Source organism: Pipistrellus hanaki (genome assembly GCF_964339955.1).
Source record: "Pipistrellus hanaki genome assembly, chromosome: 3".
Taxonomy (NCBI): Eukaryota; Metazoa; Chordata; class Mammalia; order Chiroptera; family Vespertilionidae; genus Pipistrellus; species Pipistrellus hanaki.
In genome coordinates, this window is record NC_140505.1 from 273,670 (window position 1) to 292,455 (window position 18,786).

General features: G+C 61.9%; 1 protein-coding gene across 2 annotated transcripts in view; it reads right to left on the minus strand.

Annotated features, from left to right (window-relative positions):
- Window positions 1-2,059: 2,059 nt before the first annotated feature.
- AGPAT5 (1-acylglycerol-3-phosphate O-acyltransferase 5) overlaps window positions 2,060-18,786 on the minus strand; it is a 57,661-nt gene continuing 40,934 nt past the window's right edge. Inside the window, exon 9 of one of the 2 annotated variants that reach the window (XM_084878360.1) lies at window positions 2,060-2,689. In XM_084878360.1, the coding sequence (XP_084734486.1) occupies window positions 2,687-2,689 (3 nt within the window). In that variant the 3' untranslated portion in view covers window positions 2,060-2,686. Of the gene's footprint in view, window positions 2,690-17,101; window positions 17,533-18,786 lie in introns of those variants that run through there. The other variant, XM_084878359.1, reaches the window with a different exon arrangement.

Sequence of the window (18,786 nt, forward strand, 5' to 3'; positions counted from 1 at the left end):
AGCGGGGTGGGGAGGCCCAGACCCCAGGCCCAGAGGCTCAGGGGGGTGGGGAGGCCCAGACCCCAGGCCCAGGGCACAGCGGGATGGGGAGGCCCAGACCCCAAGCCCAGAGGGTCAGCGGGGTGGGGAGGCCCAGACCCCAAGCCCAGAGGCTCAGTGGGGTGGGGAGGCCCAGATCCAGGCCCAGAGGCTCAGTGGGGTGGGGAGGCCCAGATCCAGGCCCAGAGGCTCAGTGGGGTGGGGAGGCCCAGATCCAGGCCCAGGGCTCAGCGGGGTGGGGAGGCCCAGATCCAGGCCCAGGGCACAGCGGGGTGGGGAGGCCCAGATCCCAGGCACAGGGCGCAGCTGGGTGGGGAGGCTCAGACCGACCTGCGATCCCATCACGGTGGGAGGAGCCGCAGGCAGGAAGTCAAGCTGGTGCCTGGGTGCCAGGAAAGAAGAGATCCCACTTCTGACACCTGCCTCCTGGGAGCGGGAAGACGAGGAGCAGGCAGAGTGGTCTGGGGTCCTCTGGGCACTCGGTGCAGGAGACACCAGTGCAGCAGGAGGTGGACGAGGCTCCCTCAGGTGGCCTGCTCCTGCTGTGAACCGCAGGTCCCCGAGTGTGTGTGTTTTGGGGGGGCTTCTGGGGAGCCCAGGGGACACTCAGTCCTGGTTTCTCCTGCGTCTTGTGACAGCTGGCATCTCCTGGAGAGCGACTGGCATTGCTCCTTCTCAGGAAGCATTCTTTCATTTTAAATATGTCTTTGTTGGTTTTTAGAGAGAGAGGAAGGGAGAGAGATAGACGCATCGAGGAGAGAGAAACATCAGCTGGCTGCCTCCTGCAGGCCCCCTACTGGGCATGGAGTCCTGACCAGGAATCAACCCGTGACCTCCTGGTTCATAGGTCAATGCTCAGCCCTGAGCCACGCCGGCTGGCCGGACTAAGGAAATGTCCTAACCGCATTCCTTTACGGGATGGAGGTAGGATCCTGGCCCTTCCGGGAGGAGGATGAGAAATGAACGCTGGTCACAGACTCCCCAAGGAGGCAGCTGTCACTCTGAGACACCCCCCTCCCGTGTCAGAGCAGAGGACACTCCAGCTCCTGGGCCTCTGTGCCATCCCCTCATCTTCCACGAGGCTGGCCTCCGGGGATGATCCTGTGAGGACGCTTGTCACGAGAAGGAATGAAGGCCCCTCTCCCTCATGAGCCCCCTTCCCAGCTCCTCCCTGGAGAGCCGGTCAGTGCTCCCTTCATTTCTGCAAGTCCCTCCCTGAGGACCCCCATCCTGTCCTGCCGAGTGGGAGACAGTCCACACACACGTGCACACACACACACCACACACACACACACACACACACACACCACACAACACACACACATGCACACACGCACACATGCACACACACAACACACACATACACCACACGCACCCACGCATGCACACATACCACACACACATGCACACGCGAACACACCGCACGCACACGCACACGCGAACACACTCACGGGAGGGGCTGGGGACCCTTGTGACCTTTTCCAAACCCCTCTGTGTTCAGGGATGATACCCAGCCCCCCCTCCCCCTCCCCCTGCCTGGTCGTATGGAGTAGCATGCCAGCTCACAGGCTATGAGCAGGTGCAAATGCTAACGCCAGCTAATTGGGTTGTGTGTGGTGTGGTGTGATGTTTTGTGCTGCGTTGTGTGGTGTGGCGTGGTGTTACGTGGTGTGGTGCTGTGTTGTGTTGCATGTTGCGTGGTATTGCCACAACGGCAGCGGCAGCAGGGCTGAGAGCCTCTGCTGCGAGGGCTGGGGGACAGGAGGAGAGTTTGCGGCAGAACCACCCTCCTGGCGCCTCTCGTGAGCCACATGGGACACGGCTCCTGCCCTCCCCCTTCCCAGCAGGAACCCGCTCTCTCCCTGATGCCTACAGACCTGCACCCCATCTTGTCCTCCGGCTCCACTCACCACCGCCTCCCGGGGCCTTCCTCACTCCCCGTGCCCCGCCCAGCATGTACCCCAAGCTCTCTGCCCCTTGGTGCCCTCTTCCTCAACATGAACGAGCCTCCGAGGCTGGAAGGGCTGCCAATCTCCCTGATCTTTATTGTGGGAAGTGTTACAGAGGTCCCGCCCCCATGCGCCCCTTCTAGCTGCCCTTTCCCTCGCCCCCCAGGCCTCCCCACCTGCTGTCGGCGACCACAGCCTGGCACCCTCCCCGCCTTCCCTCTGCGATTCGCACTCTGTTCCCAGTGCCCCTGTCTCTGGATCTATTTGTTCTTCAGTTTGTGTTGTGCATTCGAGTCCACGTGAGTGAGATCCTGTGCTGCTGTCTCTTCTGACGGCTCATCTCATGGGCACGATGCTCTCGGCCCTCCGTGTGCCCGAAGGGCAGAGACCCTATTGTACTGCGGCCTGGGGTCCGTGGGTGAAAAGCTGTGGGACATGGACACCAAGGTCTGAAAGTTGAGCTGAGCCCGGCACCATGCCTGCACAGAACTTTCCTCACGATGTCGGGCGCCATCACAGAATACCAAAGACGGGCGAGACAGTGGCATTGGTTTCTCCCAGCGCTGGAGGCGAGCCAGGACCGTGGGCCAGCGGTTTGGCTCCAGGGAGGCTCCTTCTCCATGTCCTCCCTGGATGGAGACAGGAACGGAGCACTCCGTGTCTCTCTTGTTTTCCTCGATTCTCACCCAAGGACACGCTTACTGATTTGAGAGAGAGAGGACGGGGAGAGAGAAACATGGATATGTGTGAGAGAAATATCGATCGGCTGCCTTCTGCACGTGACCCAACCAGGGACCGAACCTGCAATCCTGACTGTGCCCTGACGGGGGATCAAACCCATGACCCTTTGCTGTGTGGGATGAAGCTCCTGTCAGCTGAGCCACACCGACCAGGCCTGGAGTCTCAGTTTAACGGGTGCTAATCCCATCCTGTGACCCACACGCGTGACTCCGCCAGATGGAACCACTTCCCGGAGCTGCCCTCCAAACACCATCATGCCAGGGTGAGGGCTGTGCCGTGGAGCTCCGGGCACAATCCAGTCCCGGCAGGGCCGCCCCGATACAAGGCCTGCGTGTCCCGATGGGGGGGGCATGGGGGCTGCTGGCTCTGTCACACAGGCCTGCCCGCCCTCCAACAGGCCAGCCGTCACCCCTCGTTCAGAAGCAGGTGCAGAGCACTCAGCGCCACCGACGAGAGTCCGAGCAGCAGGGTCTTGCTGTTCAGGGCCGCAGACCAGCCTGGGCTTCTACAGGCTCCTCAGGCCGGCCAGGCGGGTCAGGGGTCAGAGCGTCGGCCCTCAGCACCCCCTGAAGGTCCCTCCCTGCTCCGGGCACAGCAGAGTCAGCCCCAGACCATCAGATGGCAGAGCAGCAGGTCTGTGCTCCTCCCTGCCCTGCCATCTCCACAATCAGCACAGTGTGTGCGGCTCTCCTGGCCTCCTGTGGGTCGCTCCAGGCAGCTGTCCCCAGGCACTTCCCTGGGTCTGCGTCTCCCCGCCCGCCTGGCTGCGTTTCTGGGTTTCATTGGGGTCTCTCCCCCTGCTCCTCCCTCCCCTACACAGGACGCAGGGAAGGAGCTCTGAGGGCCCCGACCACCCAGGGCCCTTCCCCCTGCGGGGTCTGCAGTTCCCACCCTTGTCCCCTCAGCCAGGGCACCTCCCTGCAAGGCCTGGCCTGCAGGGTGGCCCGTGGGCACTGCCCAGCAGCACCAGCCCAAGGGGAGGTCCAGAGAGGGAGTGCCTTCAGCAGGAGGCCACGTGGGGACCAGAGGGGACCAACTCCCCAGGTCAGCCTCCCAGTCCCTTGGAGATACACCCTCTCCGCTGCCAGCAAAGCAGAGAGGGGGCGCTGACAGAGAGGGGGTGCTGGGGAACAGGCTTGGAGGGGCCTGGACTGCCTCTGGAGGCACTAGGCCACACCTGCCCCATCGCTCACACTGCCCCGAGCCTGCCCCATCGGGCCGGCCGGCTTGGCTTCTCGGGGGCCGCTGCTGAGCCAGGCCAGGCAGGGAGGAGGGTACCTTTTCCCGAGTCCAAGGGTCCCTTCTCCACGGAACGCTGATGCCGTCTTTCCGCACCGAACCAGGATTTCCTTTCAGGTCTGGTTGTGTCTTTAAATAGACAGACAGACAGACAGACAGACAGACACGACCTCACTCAGGTGCAAAAGCTAGTGAACCAAATAAACTGACCGACAAAGGGGAGCAGAGGATGAATGCAGGAAGGACAGGCCGGGGGTGGGGGTGGGGGGATGGAGATTACCAAGAGCGTTTACGCACGTGTGCAGAGGCACAGACCCAGATTTGGGGGGGGGGGGGGGGGAGCAGGAGGGAATGGGGACATCTGGAACAGTCTCCATAAAAATAACAACATCGATTGGATTCCACTCCCCACAGCATTCCCAGTGGCCGACCAGCGGAGGGAGGATGGGGAGGGGTTCGGGCCCAAACCAGGGTCCCAGGCCCCAGGGGTGGCTGTCGCCCCAAGACCTGTGCTCGGCACGCACGTCTCCCCTGCACGCAGCCGCCGAGACAGCGGGCAGGGCACGTCCCAAGGTTACAAACCTGGGAGACGAGGTGCTCCTGAGCGCGCCCCCTTCCCCACCCGCCCGTCTGTCAGTCCGTCTGGCCCTCAGAGCCACAGCCCCCTCAGCCCGAAGCCCCGGGCAGGCACACCGCAATGCCGGCTCAGTGAACTCCCCAGAGGACTCTCCGTGGAAAACTACGATGGAAAAACCCATGACCAACCACACAGGAACATGCATGTGGCGGGGCCATGGTTCCCACTGGCCGCCAGTGTTTCCATTATAAATGGGACTGAGCCTCCCAGCTGGAGCCCGCGGTGGGCAGGCTTCCAGCCCACGGCGGGGGGGGGGGGGGGGGGGTGGAAGCTCTGCGGTGTTTACCCATCGGCACGGGGTGGGGGGAGGGGGGAGGGGGGGGGCGAGAGCAGAAGGAGCACCATGGGTGTTTGCTCTCTGGGTGTCCATTTTCATTCTTTGCAATCAGGAGAACACCAACCCGCCAGCACCGCCGCCAGGATGCCCGAGGGTGTTGTGGCGACCGCACAGACGGGACAATCTGTCTTGAACTCACGTTAAACGATGGAGCGTTTCAGCCGGCTGGTGGGGCTCAGGGATGTGGCCTTGACTTCCAGGGGGGCGGGGGGCAGGGTGCAGAAGGCCGAGCAATGATTCTTTCCCATCACTGTTTCTGTCTCTCTCTCCCTCCCTCCCTCTTCCTCTCTCTCTAAAAATCAATAAAAACATATTCAGAATAAAAGGAATGTAGGGGTCAATACTTTCCCAGCAGCCAGGAGGTGGGGAGGTTGCAGCAGCCTCTGGATTCTGCCCTTGGTGTCTGACAGCCCCCGCCCAGAGCTAGGCTGGCTCCACCCTGACTCAGGTTCAAAATGCACGGCCTGTTCCCTTCCTCTCCCACTTAATCCGTGATCCCTGCTGCAAACAGCGGGTCCTGGGGAGCGACCCAGCCAGTGCTCAGGGGCAAGGCCTTGCTGCCTGCCTCTCGTGAAAGCACTCGAGGGCTCTGCCTCGCGGAGGTCCTGGGGGGGAGGAAGTCTGGGGGGACCTCGGCGGGGGGCTTCTAGTCTTCAGAGCTTAGGCTAATGTGGTCTCCCTAATCCCTTTGGATGCTGCTTCAAAGCTGCCAAGGCCAGCGTGCTCCTGGCTTCCTGCCTGGGCGTCAGCAGGTGGCGCTCTAGTCCCTCATCAGCCAGGCGCCCGGTCTCCCATTGGAGGCTCCATCCTCACCCTTTTCAGCCTCAGCCTGGGGGTGGGGGGTGCTCAGGTGGCCGCTCTGGGCCGTCCACATGCACCCCCTGCGTGGCCCAGGCCTGCCTCTCCGTGTTTTCCTTTGTCCTGGGGGCAGCTGCCACCGTCAGCGGCCGTGATCCATCGACTGAGAGAATTCCAATAAATAAACCGCAGCGTGACCCGGGCCCTGCGGCCGCCGTTCCCACGGGGAGCGGGCTTGTGAGAACTCCGCGTTCTCGTGGGAATCGTGTCCCAGCCCAGATCCGGCCGCACCGGGCAGATTTACGGGGGACAGGGGAGCCGTGCCCCGTCCCTGGCTCTCCGGTCTGTGGCTTCCCTCTGCTCGTTCTGCTGAAGTTCTCAGCAAAGAAAGCCGAGCGGCTAATTAATTCCCTGAACTTTCCACTTTCCGTTTTTATCCTCAGAGAAAGATGGGCCGTTGCCGCCAGGCCCCAGAAGGAAGCCCCGGACTCTGGGAACCGCTCAGGAGTGGCAGGACCCGGGCTCTCTGTGCCAAGCGTACACGGTGGCAGAGAGCGTTTCCATGACCGCACGCCTCTCCCGCACCACCCAATAGCTTCTGCACATAATCTTTCTTTTTTTTCTAATATTTTATTGATTTTTTACAGAGAGGAAGAGAAAGGGATGGAGAGTTAGAAACATCAATGAGAGAGAATCACAGATCAGCTGCCTCCTGCACACCCCCTACTAGGGATGTGCCCACAACCAAGATACATGCCCTTGACCGGAATCGAACCTGGGACCCTTCAGTCCTCAGGCCGACGGTCTATCCACTGAGCCAAACCGGTTTCGGCTGCACATAATCTTTCTAACGCGCTTTGCCAGGGGCCCGGTTCACGTTTCACTCCCCCAGAAAAACTTGTTTACTGCCATGGAGCCAGCTTGGAGAGCAGCCCAAGCCCAGAATAGCTGTTTGTGCCGCGGAGGGGGCAGGAAGCGGCGAACAAGGGCCCGCTGGGCCCGGTCCAGGCCGGTCATTGTCTGCGTGCGCCGGTGAGGAAGGAGGCCGGGCCGGGCCCGGGACCTCGGCCTCCACGCTGACCCCTGTGCCGCGGGCCGGCGTGGCTCTGGGCGCAGGCCCAGCGGGCGGAATGCCTCTGCGTCTAAATTTACCGCCTGCCCAGCGACCAGGCTTGTCCAGCCAAACGTGCGGTGGGAGTTGGTGGGAGTCAGAGGGAGTCGGCGGCCACCGTGGTGGGATCCGGTTCTTCGCATTTTCCTTTGCTACGTTTCGCTCCCAAACCCTCAGGCACCGTTTCAGAGAAAAACATTCCTCCTAACGCCCAGCCAGAGGCACCCGGTGGTTGGGGTGGGGGGCATCCCCTCTCAGGGGCCCTGTCCTGGCTCAGCGCTCCCCTAGGTGCGGGATCAGGCCTTCCCACGAGGCGAACGGAGTAACCGACCCTCATGCCGGCTGATCTCAGGTGCCTGTTTCCACGTGCCCAGCCTGTGCTGCCTGTACCTGGATGAGGACCGTGTGCTGGCCCGTCTGCCACGTGGAAAGCCTCTCCTTGGGGAGGATGTGACCTCACTGCAGACACAGCGCCCGCGCCCCCCCCCCCCCTGCTGTGCCAGGCTCCCGGGGCCCAGGCTCAGACCGCTTGGGGAGCCCGGGCTCTGCCCTCGGGAACGGCCTCCAACATCCCAGGGCTCGGGGTGCAGGGGGAGGAGAGGCCTCGTGGCACAGCAGCGTGAGCAGACACTCCCCATCGTGTGTCTGCGGGGAAACAAACCCACAGCCACGTGGCCACGTCACACCCGTCAGGACCACAGAACCTGGAGCGTGGCAGCACCCAGCCTGGGAGGGCGGGGTGGGGGTGGAGGGGGTAGCGGGAGCCCCTCACTAGGGGGGGCGCTGGGGGGTGCAGCCCCCTCGAGAGAAGCTGGGCCGCCTCAGACAAGTCAAACCCACCCTCCCCTTCAAGCCCGCCATCCTGCACTTAGTATTTACTCACAGGCTGAAAAGCCATGTCCACAGAAAAACCTGCACATGGCGGCCGGCGTGGCCCTGTGGTCGGATGTTGACCTATGACCCAGGAGGTCATGGTTCGGTTTCCCGTCAGGGCACATGCCCGGGTTGTGGGCTCGATCCCCAGTAGGGGGTGTGCAGGAGGCAGCTGACGAGTGGTTCTCTCCCGTCATGGATGTCTCTCTCTCCCTCTGCCTTCCTCTCTGACGTCAATACAGAAACGTTTTAAAAACAAAGCCCGGCACCTGGACACTCACGGCAGCTTCCCATGATGCCCAGACGTGGAAGCAACCGGCCCCTTCACAGGGAGCCCTGCCGCACGTCCGGCCCGGACGCTGCTCAGCTCCGGAAGCTAGTTCTCGGAGAAACACAGAGAAACCTGCGTGCAGTGACTGAGGGACAGAGGCTGGTCTGAAAGGCCACCCCCATGTGACGTCCGGGAGAGACAGGCCACGGGGACAGGGGCAGAGTCAGGGGCTGCCATGGGGTGGGGGGGGGGGGAGGGACACTGCAACATGTGGCCCTGTGATGGCAGTGGCCCAGGACCTGGGGGACCTCTGCTCATCCCCTGCACGTTGCTGTGACCCTAAAACTGCTCCAAGAAAACAAAGTCGACTCGAGAAGCAACACAGAGAGGCCTGCGCTCAGGACACTCACCCCAGCGGCTCAGGACCGGGCACTTTGAAACAAGCCTGCAAACCGGATTGACCAATCAGCTGGTGCCTGCAGCCCACAGGGACAGTGCAGGTCCCAGCCAATCCACAGGGAAAAGGCCCGGGGGCAGGGGGGCCGAGGCCTAGGGGGCAGGGGGGCTGGGGAGAGGCTCGGGGGCAGGGGGGCTGGGGAGGAGGCCGGGGGCAGGGGGCCTGGAGGAGGCCCGGGGGCAGGGGGGCTGGGGGAGGCTCAGGGGCAGGAGCACAAGCATTGGGACCAGGAGGCACGGCAGGGCCTGGAGCAGGCCTCCCCCTCAGAGGCCTGGGGTTTTGCTTGAGCTCCTCCCCCCCACCCCCCCCCCCCTTTCTCTGAGAATTGCTAACCTCCAGGTGAGCTCAGCTGGTGCTGTGCCAGGCCAAGGAACATACCCAAAGTCGTGCCGGGAGAGTGCGGGGAAACGTGCTGTCTTCAGCGAGAACCCGGGGCAGAGGCCCGAGGACGGAGGCCCCTGCAGGACCACACTGTCCATCGCTGCGGCCACAGGAGGGAAGGACAGATGGCCTCCTTCTGCCCTCGCGGGCGGTGCCAGTGCCACACGCGGAGCAGAGCCTCCAGGCCTGGGAGAGAGGGGCGCCCTGCAGCCCGCCCGCTCCCCAGAGGGGCACCGGAGCGGAGACGCGGGGGTCAGAGGGAACCTGGCTGCCCCGGGTGGGTCTCTGACCGGCTCCAGCGGCCTCCACACCCAGCTCCAGCCGGGCCTCGGACCTCAGGGACCCTGCCAGGCAGACGGACCTGAGCTTCGCCCACCCCCAGCGCCCTCACTTCACCTCCTCCACATCCCTACACCCACTGGCACCTGCTCCACGCCGGCCGAGGCCTCCCCTCCCCGGGTCAGGAAAGGCCGTCTGGGTGGGTTTCAGCTCCCCCGCCCCACCCCGCCCCGTCGCCGGCTGCCCGCTTTGCCCCAGGACATCCCCCACGACCTGTGGGCCGGACTCTAACCCACTGGTCTCATCCTGCAGGGAGCTCTCAGGGCCCACTGCCTCGCGTGTCCCCAAGTTCCACTCACAGAGCCCGGCCCCGAGCTGGCCCTGCAGGAGCACCTGGCCGGGCTGGCAGTGAGGAAGCTGGGCACCTGGGGAACGGGGAATGGAGCTGCCAGTGCCCATACTGAACAGCGATGGGGGCATGGGAGGAGCAGCAGGCACAGCGCCGGGAGGCGAGGCCCAGACCTCCTGGCCCCTCTCGGCCCTCCCTGTGCCCGCCCCGTGCCCACCCGTGTCCCCAGCAAAGCCGCGGGCAGCGTGGTGGCCGCTCGCTTCACAGAGTGCTTGGAGCTCAGTCAGGTCCTCGTGCCCTGGAAGACGGACAGGAGTGGGAGCCCATCGCGTGGGCACGCTGGGCACGGGCACAGGTACAGGCACGGGCGGGGGCAGGGAGGGGGTCCTGAGCTGAACTCCAGAGAAGAGCAGAGGGTTGACCAGCACCCCTCCAGGGGTGTGGCGGGGTTCTGCAGGACCCGGCCACGGAGGCGGAGCCACGCGCTGGCCACACACCGGCACTGCCCGCCACACTGGCTGGGGTGGGTGCGCGTCGTGTTTCATCGCTCAGACCTTTTGGAGAAATCTATGCCACAGAGAGGCCGTGATGCTCTTCTGACTCCTGTTCTTTCAGAGAGAAAAGGGTGCCCGTCGCCAGGCAGTCTGCTCTGTGTTGTCACTGTCACATACTTACCTTTTACAACAGATTCGTATGGATTTCAGAGGCAGGGAGAGGGAGAGAGAAACATCAGTGATGAGAGAGAATCATGGATCAGCTGCTTCCTGCACGCCCACCCTGGGGATGGAGCCCATAACCTGAACCTGTGCCCTGACAGGGAATCAAGTCAAGCCCCAACCTTCTGATTCCTAGGTCGACGCTCAGTCCCTGAGCCACGCCGGCCGGGCCTGACGCACACAATGTGCCATGACGGCTCAGGAAGCGAGAAGGTCCCAGCGGCTGGTCCTCACACGTCTCGGAGGGAACCGGACGGAAGGGTCCAGGCCCAGAAGCTCTCGGAACCAGTGTCACCGGGCGAGCGGAGGGGCGTGACCCACCAGGACTGAGCCTGGCATTGGGGACTCTACAAGGCCTGGGGCAGACGGCAGCCTGGGACCCCCACATGCCCAGGGGAGATTGTGGGGGGGAGGGTGGGGACGCTGAGACCACGTGCCTGCCTTCGGGTCACCCTCTGCCAGGTCCCGCAGTCCCAGCCTGGAGGCGCAGGCACGGGGGACACAGCCCCAGACCCCTCTGATAGTCACCCCATCACAGGCCTTGGGCGAGGACAGGGCAGGGAGGGTAACCAGGGGGGTCCGGCCAGAGGACCGAGGTGGATAGGGGCAACACCTGCAACAGAACTCCCTCTAAAACACCCAGGCCGGCCTGGCGGGTGGCTCAGGGGCTGAGCATCAACCTGTGAATGGGAGTCACGGTTTGGTTCCCGTCAGGGCACAGGCCCCGGTTGTGGGCTCGATCCCCCGTGGGGGCCAGGCAGGAAGCAACCGATGCATGGTTTTCTCTGATTAATATTTCTCTCTCTCTCCCTGCCGCTCTGAAATCAATGAAGATACATTTTAAAAACACCTCAAAGTCTGTGCTGAACCAGGTGTCTCAGCTGCTGGTGCGTGAGCCCTGCTCACCAGGAGAGGACGCCTGAGAGGCGGGTTGCAGACAGCCAAGTGCCCAGGCCGGCAGGACACCTCCTCCCTCTGCATTCACCTCTGACCTCTGGCTCCGGGCCAAGGGGCTGTCCCCCAGATGTCCCGCCATCTTCCTGGGAAAGGCTGGGTGGCTGAGTCTGCCAATATCATCGAGCAGGACCAGCTCACAGATGCCTGCGGGTATGAAAGATGAGACAGAGGCCGGAGACCAGGACACAGGCTTTATTGGAGGAGAAGGACCCTGCGAGGCTGCCCCACAAGGGGGAGTGGCCCACCTGCAGGGGTGAAGGCGCCTTTTGAGGGGAGGAAAGAGAAGGGACGGGGCTTAGGGCACTTGGCACAGGCTGATAGGTGGTTTCATATAAGGCACATGATTAGGGACCTAGGGACTCAGGAATCGGGGGCTTAGGGTATTTGGCAGGTGCTGATTGGTGGTTCAATGTACAGTCCATGTAAGGTGCCTGGTTAGGTGCTCAGAAATGTCCGTGCTGCAGTTTATGTCATTCTTCGTCCATTAATTGGGGGAAGGGAGGGCCTATCATTCCAGGCCTTTGGTAATATTAAAAAAAATTTTTGAGAGTCTGGGCAAGGGCAGGGGGTGAAGGTCCACCTTCTATAACTGCTTCCAGCTGAGGGGGGGGGGGGGGGGTCATTAGGGGCATCTACCCGGGTCTCAAGGATTCTGGTGTTCGGTTCTGAATTCAAGGCCAGATAGATCTCTCCCACCTTCTGGTTGGCAAACACCTGCATTCTGTTCTGTAAGAAACTAGTGATACAATGCATGAGACAGGGCCAAAGAGCAAAATTAAAGAGTATAAATACCAGTGGGCCTAATAGTAGGAGGAGCCACGGAGAACGTGAGCAAAAAACAGGTAGTGTTTTCCGTGCTGGATGAGGGGTGCAGCAGCATGATTTCTCCAAGATAATGGTTGATGAAGTCTCGAGAGCGATCCTGATGAGTCACTCGGGAGGTAAAAGCTGGCCCTGAGGCTGCCACAGCGTCACTTGTCTGGTTTTGCTGTTTTTCTGGGTCTGGAGCTGAAATACTACTGAGACCTAAATGTTAATTTTAGGGGGAACAGAATAGGGGGTCTCAGTGGCCTCACCAGTGATATGAAAGGGGAGAATAGGTTACCCTGGGGGTGAGGTTGGAGCAGTGGTTAAGCTCCCTATGGCAGTTCCAAACCGTGCTGTGACGATGACGGTTAGGAGGAGAGGGATGATCTGGACTCCTCTTTTGTGTCAGATATGATGGTTACGGGGACAGGTAGAGACTAATTATTGGGGACTGCATCTACATTGGGTGAGTACAGGTTCCTGTCCAGCTGATGGGAGACAGATGTATGTGTCCCGCCATCTTCCTGGGAAAGGCTGGGGCTGAGTCTGCCAATGTCATTGAGTGGGGACCAGCTCCCGAGCGCCTGAGGGTAAACAGCAGGAAAGGGGGCTGCGGCCTGGCAGGCGGACACCGAGTGGGAGCGACAGGCGGTCATTAAGGAAGAGGAAGCGTGGGCTGCCTCTCGAGCAAGCTTCCTGCCGCCGGGCCCTGGGACACGCAGGGCTCGCTCCCTTCCACCTCCCCCATGGCTCACTCCCCCCCGTGCTCCCCCTCCACCCCAAAGTGGCCCAGCAGCCAGGAGCCCGAGTCCGAAATCACAGGAGGAGAGGGAAGGAGCTGAGGGTGTCCAGGCCAGGCCGGCGTGCAGCGTGGAGATCACCTGTGAGCCCAGAGGCCCAGGCAGGAGTGGAGGGTGACCCCCAAACCTGGACTTGCGTGGGGGTCTTGGGGGCTCAGCCAGTACAGCGCAGGATGAGGAGGGAGAGTCCCCACAGCCCCACCCGCCCGCCGGGAGCCTGGAGTGTGGCTTTCTGCCTCCTGAGACATAGCAGGTGCGCCTCCCCAAGCCGGCTGAGGGGCACCCATCTGCCCTCCCCAGACCAGCAAGGAACTAACTTGACTGAAGCTGCCCATCATAGAGCAGGGCGTAGCACAGACCCAGGGACCCATCCAGCCCGGCCACCCTCACCACCTGCACCCACCCGGCCGCCCCACAGAGAAGTCTGCTCACGGGTGCTGTGTATCATCCCCAGCTCTGTCCTGGCTTTAGGTCCATGAGCTCACGTAGTTTTTAAGAAAGAAAGCATTGTTTCTCTATCGCAACTTCAGTAGCCAGGAGGTTACGGTTCAATTCCCAGTGAGAACACATGCCCAGGTTGCAGGCTCCATCCCCAATGGGGCTTCTCTCATCATTGATGTTTCTCTCTATCTCCCTCTCCTTTCCTCTCTGAAATCAATAAAAATATATTTAAATAAATAAGTGAGTGGTGATTAAGCAGCTGCACACTTGGGCTTGTGTTTATACATCGCTTCCTGGAGGTAAAACCCCCTCAGCACCACCCGCTGGGGACCCAGCTCACCCCCAGTCAGGGCCCCCCAATTGCACAGAAGCGCAGCTTTCAACTCAGAAAAGCTAGACTGGCTTTTCTGCAGGTTTTGCACCTGAAGGCTCTAGAAGCTTCTGTCCTACAGCCTCTGACCCCACAGCTTCGGGCCCTCCAAGTCCAGCTCTGCAGGGAGCTCTCTGCTTTGCAACTTCCCAGCCACGTGGTGGAGCGTGAGACAAATGGGGGCGGGGACTAGGCCAGCAGGCCAACCCCATCCCACAAGGACACACTGGCCTTCCTGCCACTTCCTGCCACTTGCTCTCATTCCTCACAACCCCCTTCCCCACACCACCCGTGCTGCACACGGATGCCCCTTTCCATGGCTCTCCCCACTCTGCTGCCCAACAAACCGCTGGGCATCGACTACCCCGTACCGTGACGAGAACAAGGATGTTTGACCTGAGTCTTTTTTAAAAATACATTTTATTGATCTCAGAGAGGAAGGGAGAGGAGAGAGATAGAAACATCAGTGATGAGAGAGAATCATGGATCGGCTGCCTCCTGCACGCCTCACACTGGGGATCGAGCCTACAACCCCAGCATGTGCTCTGGCTGGGAATCCGTGACCTCTGGGTTCATAGGTCGAGCTTCAACCCCCAAGCCCTGCCAGCCACCTCCCTGACTTTACTCGGGCTGAGACAGAAGGTCCCACTCAGGTGGTGCCACGTACAAAGAGCCCAGGATGCAGGGTAGACTGACCGGGCCCATCCATCCCCAGGCCCCAGCCCCAGCCCCGTGGGCAGCCCTGGCGATACCAGCACCCTCCGCCCGGCTGTGGCCACCAGGAAAGCCTAGTTCTGTTAGACGCACTTCCTGTTCGGCTGGGTCACACCTGCTGGGCTGGGCCCGGGGCGTGACTAGGAAATGCCGAATCCCGAGACCTGTGCTTCCACGCTGCGGTCCTCCCATTGCACGCGGTTTTCCACGGGGGAGGAACGCTGTCACCCGCCCCAGGTGTCGGTGGGAACCACCCTCGGCGGCTGTGGCCCCCATGGAGCGACCGGAACACGTCTGTGACCTCGCCGGTGGGGGGGAGGGCCGTGGGCTCCTGCCGCCCTGTCCCCGGAGAGCCCGGGGCACCACGCCCACAGCTGTAAATTTCCTCTCGTTCATTCGCTTGTTCACATTTGGGGAAACATTTTTTGTGGGTTTTCATTTTTTAATGAAAAAAAAAAAAGCCAAAAAGAGAATGGTTCCTTTTTTAGCCTAAAGACCAGGGACGTTTACAAGGATGTCCCAGATGCTCTGAACAAGGGGCACGGTCTTCAGATGATAACCGTGAGCTTTATCTAGCTGGGGTTGGGGGTCGGGCCGTTTGCTCCGGGTCTCGGGGTCCGGTAGCCGGAAGGCGGGTGCTCTGGGAGGCCCCGAAACTGCCCCTCACCACTCGCCCCTCGCTGCTCAATCACTGAGTCGCGCGGCCCGCTGTTCTGTTGGCCTTTATGTGTACCCAGCGCCTAGCACTTCGCTGCTGCAGGGTTATGACCCCAGTGCTGGCCGGGCCCTGAGCAGCCTCAGCTAACCGTCTGACTGCTGCCTGTTGAATGGTGTCACCCGGCTGTGACCCTCAACCTGCAGGAGCCACGGCCCGCTGGCTGGGCAGCTCGGAGACCGGAGAAGGGAGGTTGGATCGGGGGAGACGCTCAGGAGGCGGCGGAGAGCCAAACACAGGACTGCGGGGCGGGTGGGGAAGCGTGGAGCCAGTGTTAGTGTCTCAGGAGCGGGTGAAAGGGGGCTTGAAATGGGGTTCCCCAACCCAAGCCCCTCAAACTTGGAACAGCTCACTCCACTGACGCCCAAAGGCCAGATGCGCCCGGCTCCCCACGCCCTTATCCTCCACGCAGGCACTCTCCCCGGGTGCCTGCACCCTGCCCGCCTCGGACAGGCTGGGCCATGTGGACGAGGCCGTAAATCTGTTGGTGCCGCTGCCGCAGGCTCATCTGCAGGCAGAGCTGGCCCCTCTGTCCCTCGCCCTCGGACACTCTTTCCGGGCTCTCTGCCCTGGCTCCCGGCATGTCAGGGGCTGAGCCCAAGCTGGCCAGGCGCACTGTGACTCCCACATCCTCTGCCGTCACTTGGAGCTACAGGAAGCGGGTCCCAGGAAAACAGGAAGCGGAGGCCTGGCGGGACGGTGACCACGTGGGAATGGTCTCGCCCCGAGCCAGAGGCTCTCCCTCGGCCCTCAGAGAGCTCACCCTGTCTCCTCAGTTCTGCCATGAACGGACACTAAACTTCAACGGCAAACCCTCCGGCCTGGTGTCCCGGCAGCTCATGAGGTCACCTGCTGCAGAGCCTCCTGGGCCAGCCCTGCTGGGGCGGCTGCCCAGGTGAGGCACCACCTCCCGTGCAGGCACAGCTCAGCGGCTGCGGCAGCGCCAGGGCGGGCCTGAGGCTGGAAGTCTGAGATGAGGCACCGGTCACCCTGGGCTGTGGGTCCTCCAGGTTCACAGAGGGCCTCCCCGTGGCCTCGGAGCAGGGACAGTGCTGGTCCCCTTTTTAATTTTTTTTAAGAAATATTTTTCTGATGTCAGAGAGGAAGGGAGAGGGAGAAGAGAAACATCAATGAGAGAGCATATGGATCAGCTGCCTCCTGCACGCCCCCCACTGGGGATCGAGCCCACAACCTGGGCACGTGCCCGACCCGGAATCGAACTGTGGCCTCCTGGTGCATAGGAGCTTCTGTGCCCCTCTCAGACCCACTGACTCAGTCTCTGGAGGGGGCCTGGGAGATTTAACACCCAGAGGTGGGGGCCCACAACCCCTCCCTCTCCCAACACCATCTCAGTGGGGTCAGGACTGCAACCACCCCAGGATGTGGGGCCAGGCTCAGGCACTGGACGCTGGGGGTAAAGGGCCCACGTCCATTTGCTCAACCAAGAACTCTAGTCCCCCTGCACCTTGGGGCCTGGGGAGAGGGCCTCTGTCAGCAGTGGGTGTGTATGACCCAGTGGGCCTGCTGACCCTCCGAGAACAGAGGCCAAGATGAGGCTGGGCACCAGGTGGGTTCGAGGTCAGGGAGGAGACTCTCAGGGCTCCCCTGGCCTCCACTGCCTCAAGTTCCAGCTGTGCCCCAACTCCTCCTCACCACCCATGCAGACATGCCTCGGCGGGAGAGCGTGGGGTGCGCACCCACTCGAGACAGTGCTTCCTAGGGGTGTCACCTGCGGCAAATACAGAGCCAGCTGTTCGCTCTGTTCCTTACACCAGCAAACCCGCCACGGCAGGAGCTGGCCCGGGAGGCACCCCAGGCCCACGGAGGCCTCAGTCGAGGTGCACTGAGGAGCGGATGCTGTGGTCTGGCCCGCGGGCGTCGGGTTGGGCTGGATGGTGAGCCCAGCTGTCCAGGCCACGGGTCCCAGGACACGGGTGGACAGGAGGGACAAGGAGGCAGCGGGATCTCACCAGGAGCCTGCAGGGGGTGTGGCCCCGCTCTGCCTCTGCCCCAGTGCTCATGTGGCCACCTGCGCAGTGAGGAGTCCACGGAGCCACAGCTCAGTGGGGCTGCTGCTGTGTTTGCTTTTAAGTAATTTACACTCTTTTTGAAAAGTATGTTTTTAACATATTTATTGATTTCAGAAAAAGGCAGGGAGAGGGAGAGAGCAATATCCATGACGTGAATCGTGGATGGGCTGCCTCCCACACGCCCCACACCGGGGATGGAGCCTGCCACCCGGGCCTGTGCCCCGGCCAGGACTGGAACCTGACCTCCTGATTCCTAGTCCAGGCAGTGAGTGGGAGCACCTCCTCCTGGGACCAGCTCGGTAGCCCGGCGCTCCTCCTCCCAAGTCAGGGGCGCAGTGGTCCCAGCTGTCCAGTGGGAGCAGACACCTCCTTCAGAAAGCCGTGGGATGAAATGACCCTGGCACGCCGGGCAGGCCGTGGGCACCCCAGTGAGACACGTCTGCTGCTGCTGCTATGGCTCCAGCCAAGCTCGGCTTCTCCCTGAGGCGAGGAGCCATGGCCTGTCCCCGCTAGGCAGAGCTCTGGAAATGGGAGGAAGTGGCCGCTGGAGTCACAGCTGGTCCAGGCTGCTCCCGGCCAGGGCAGAACCACCAGCCCCAGCTGAACACCGCCTGGCAGGCTGCCCAGAGGCGGGGCAGGGCTCTGACCGCGAGGAGTGCGGGGGGTGTTTCCCAAGGAGGCCGTGCTGGGGCAGCAGCGACCGGGTGCGGCGATGCCCTCGGCCCGGCTCTCTGGGAGCCGTCAAGGCGTGGATGCTGGGTGTCCCCCGTGACCTCACCGCAGGCCTGTCCCCTGCTGCAGTGTGTCCTGGGGGAGCAGCCACCAGGGGGTAGCAGAGGCCCATTGTCCTGTCCACAGGCCGGACTCAAAGTCCCTGCTTTTCACCCCAAAGTCGAAGTACACTCCCCGGCACGCGGGCGATGTGGGGACAGGCTTCCAGGTAACATGTGACTCTGAGGCCAGAGGTGTGGCTCTGCCGCCCCCTCTCGTTTTAGTGCATTTGCTGGGTGACATTGGTTAATGAAGCTGCACAGGTTCCGGCGTGCGATTCTCTACACATCTGGGTGCTCACCATGCCCGCCCGGCCTGGCCTCCTCCGTCTCCTTTTGTGCCCTGTGCCCACCCCTCCTGTGCCCACCTCTCCTCTCCTACAGAGAGGGCTTCTTTCATCCTTTAAACCCTAGATTTTTTTTTTTTTTAAGTATGTTTTTGATTTCAGAGAGAAAGGAGGAGGGAGAAACATCAATGATGAGAGAACCATGGATCGGCTGCCTCCTGCATGCACCACACTGGGGATCATCGAGCCTGAAACCAGGCATGTGCCCTGACCGGGAGGTGAACCCTGACCTCCTGGTTCACAGGTTGATGCTCAACCCCTGAGCCATACCAGCCGGGCTCCCCTGGGAATTGAAGGGCCAATTTTCCCCTGAGCGTGGCCTGGAGACGGGGGTGATGGCAGTGGAGCAGGGCTTTGGAACTGGTACATCATGGGCACAGGAACTAGGAGCCCCTTTGGATAAGACGACTAAACCAAGAGCCAGCGCCTGGGCTTCCTGTTTGTAAACGTGGAAACACCAAGGTAAGACAACTGCGAGCCCGCAGAGCGCCAGGCCGGCGGCGGTGAGCCTCGGAGCCAGCACGCCCGGGCGGAGTCCGCTCCAGGTGATGTTTCCTGCCGTGCAGTCCAGCCTCCACCAGCGGTTCCGTACGGTCCCATCAGCTCATAACTTTCCGATCACGGGATAAATACTAATAAAAGCTGGTGTTTTTCAAAC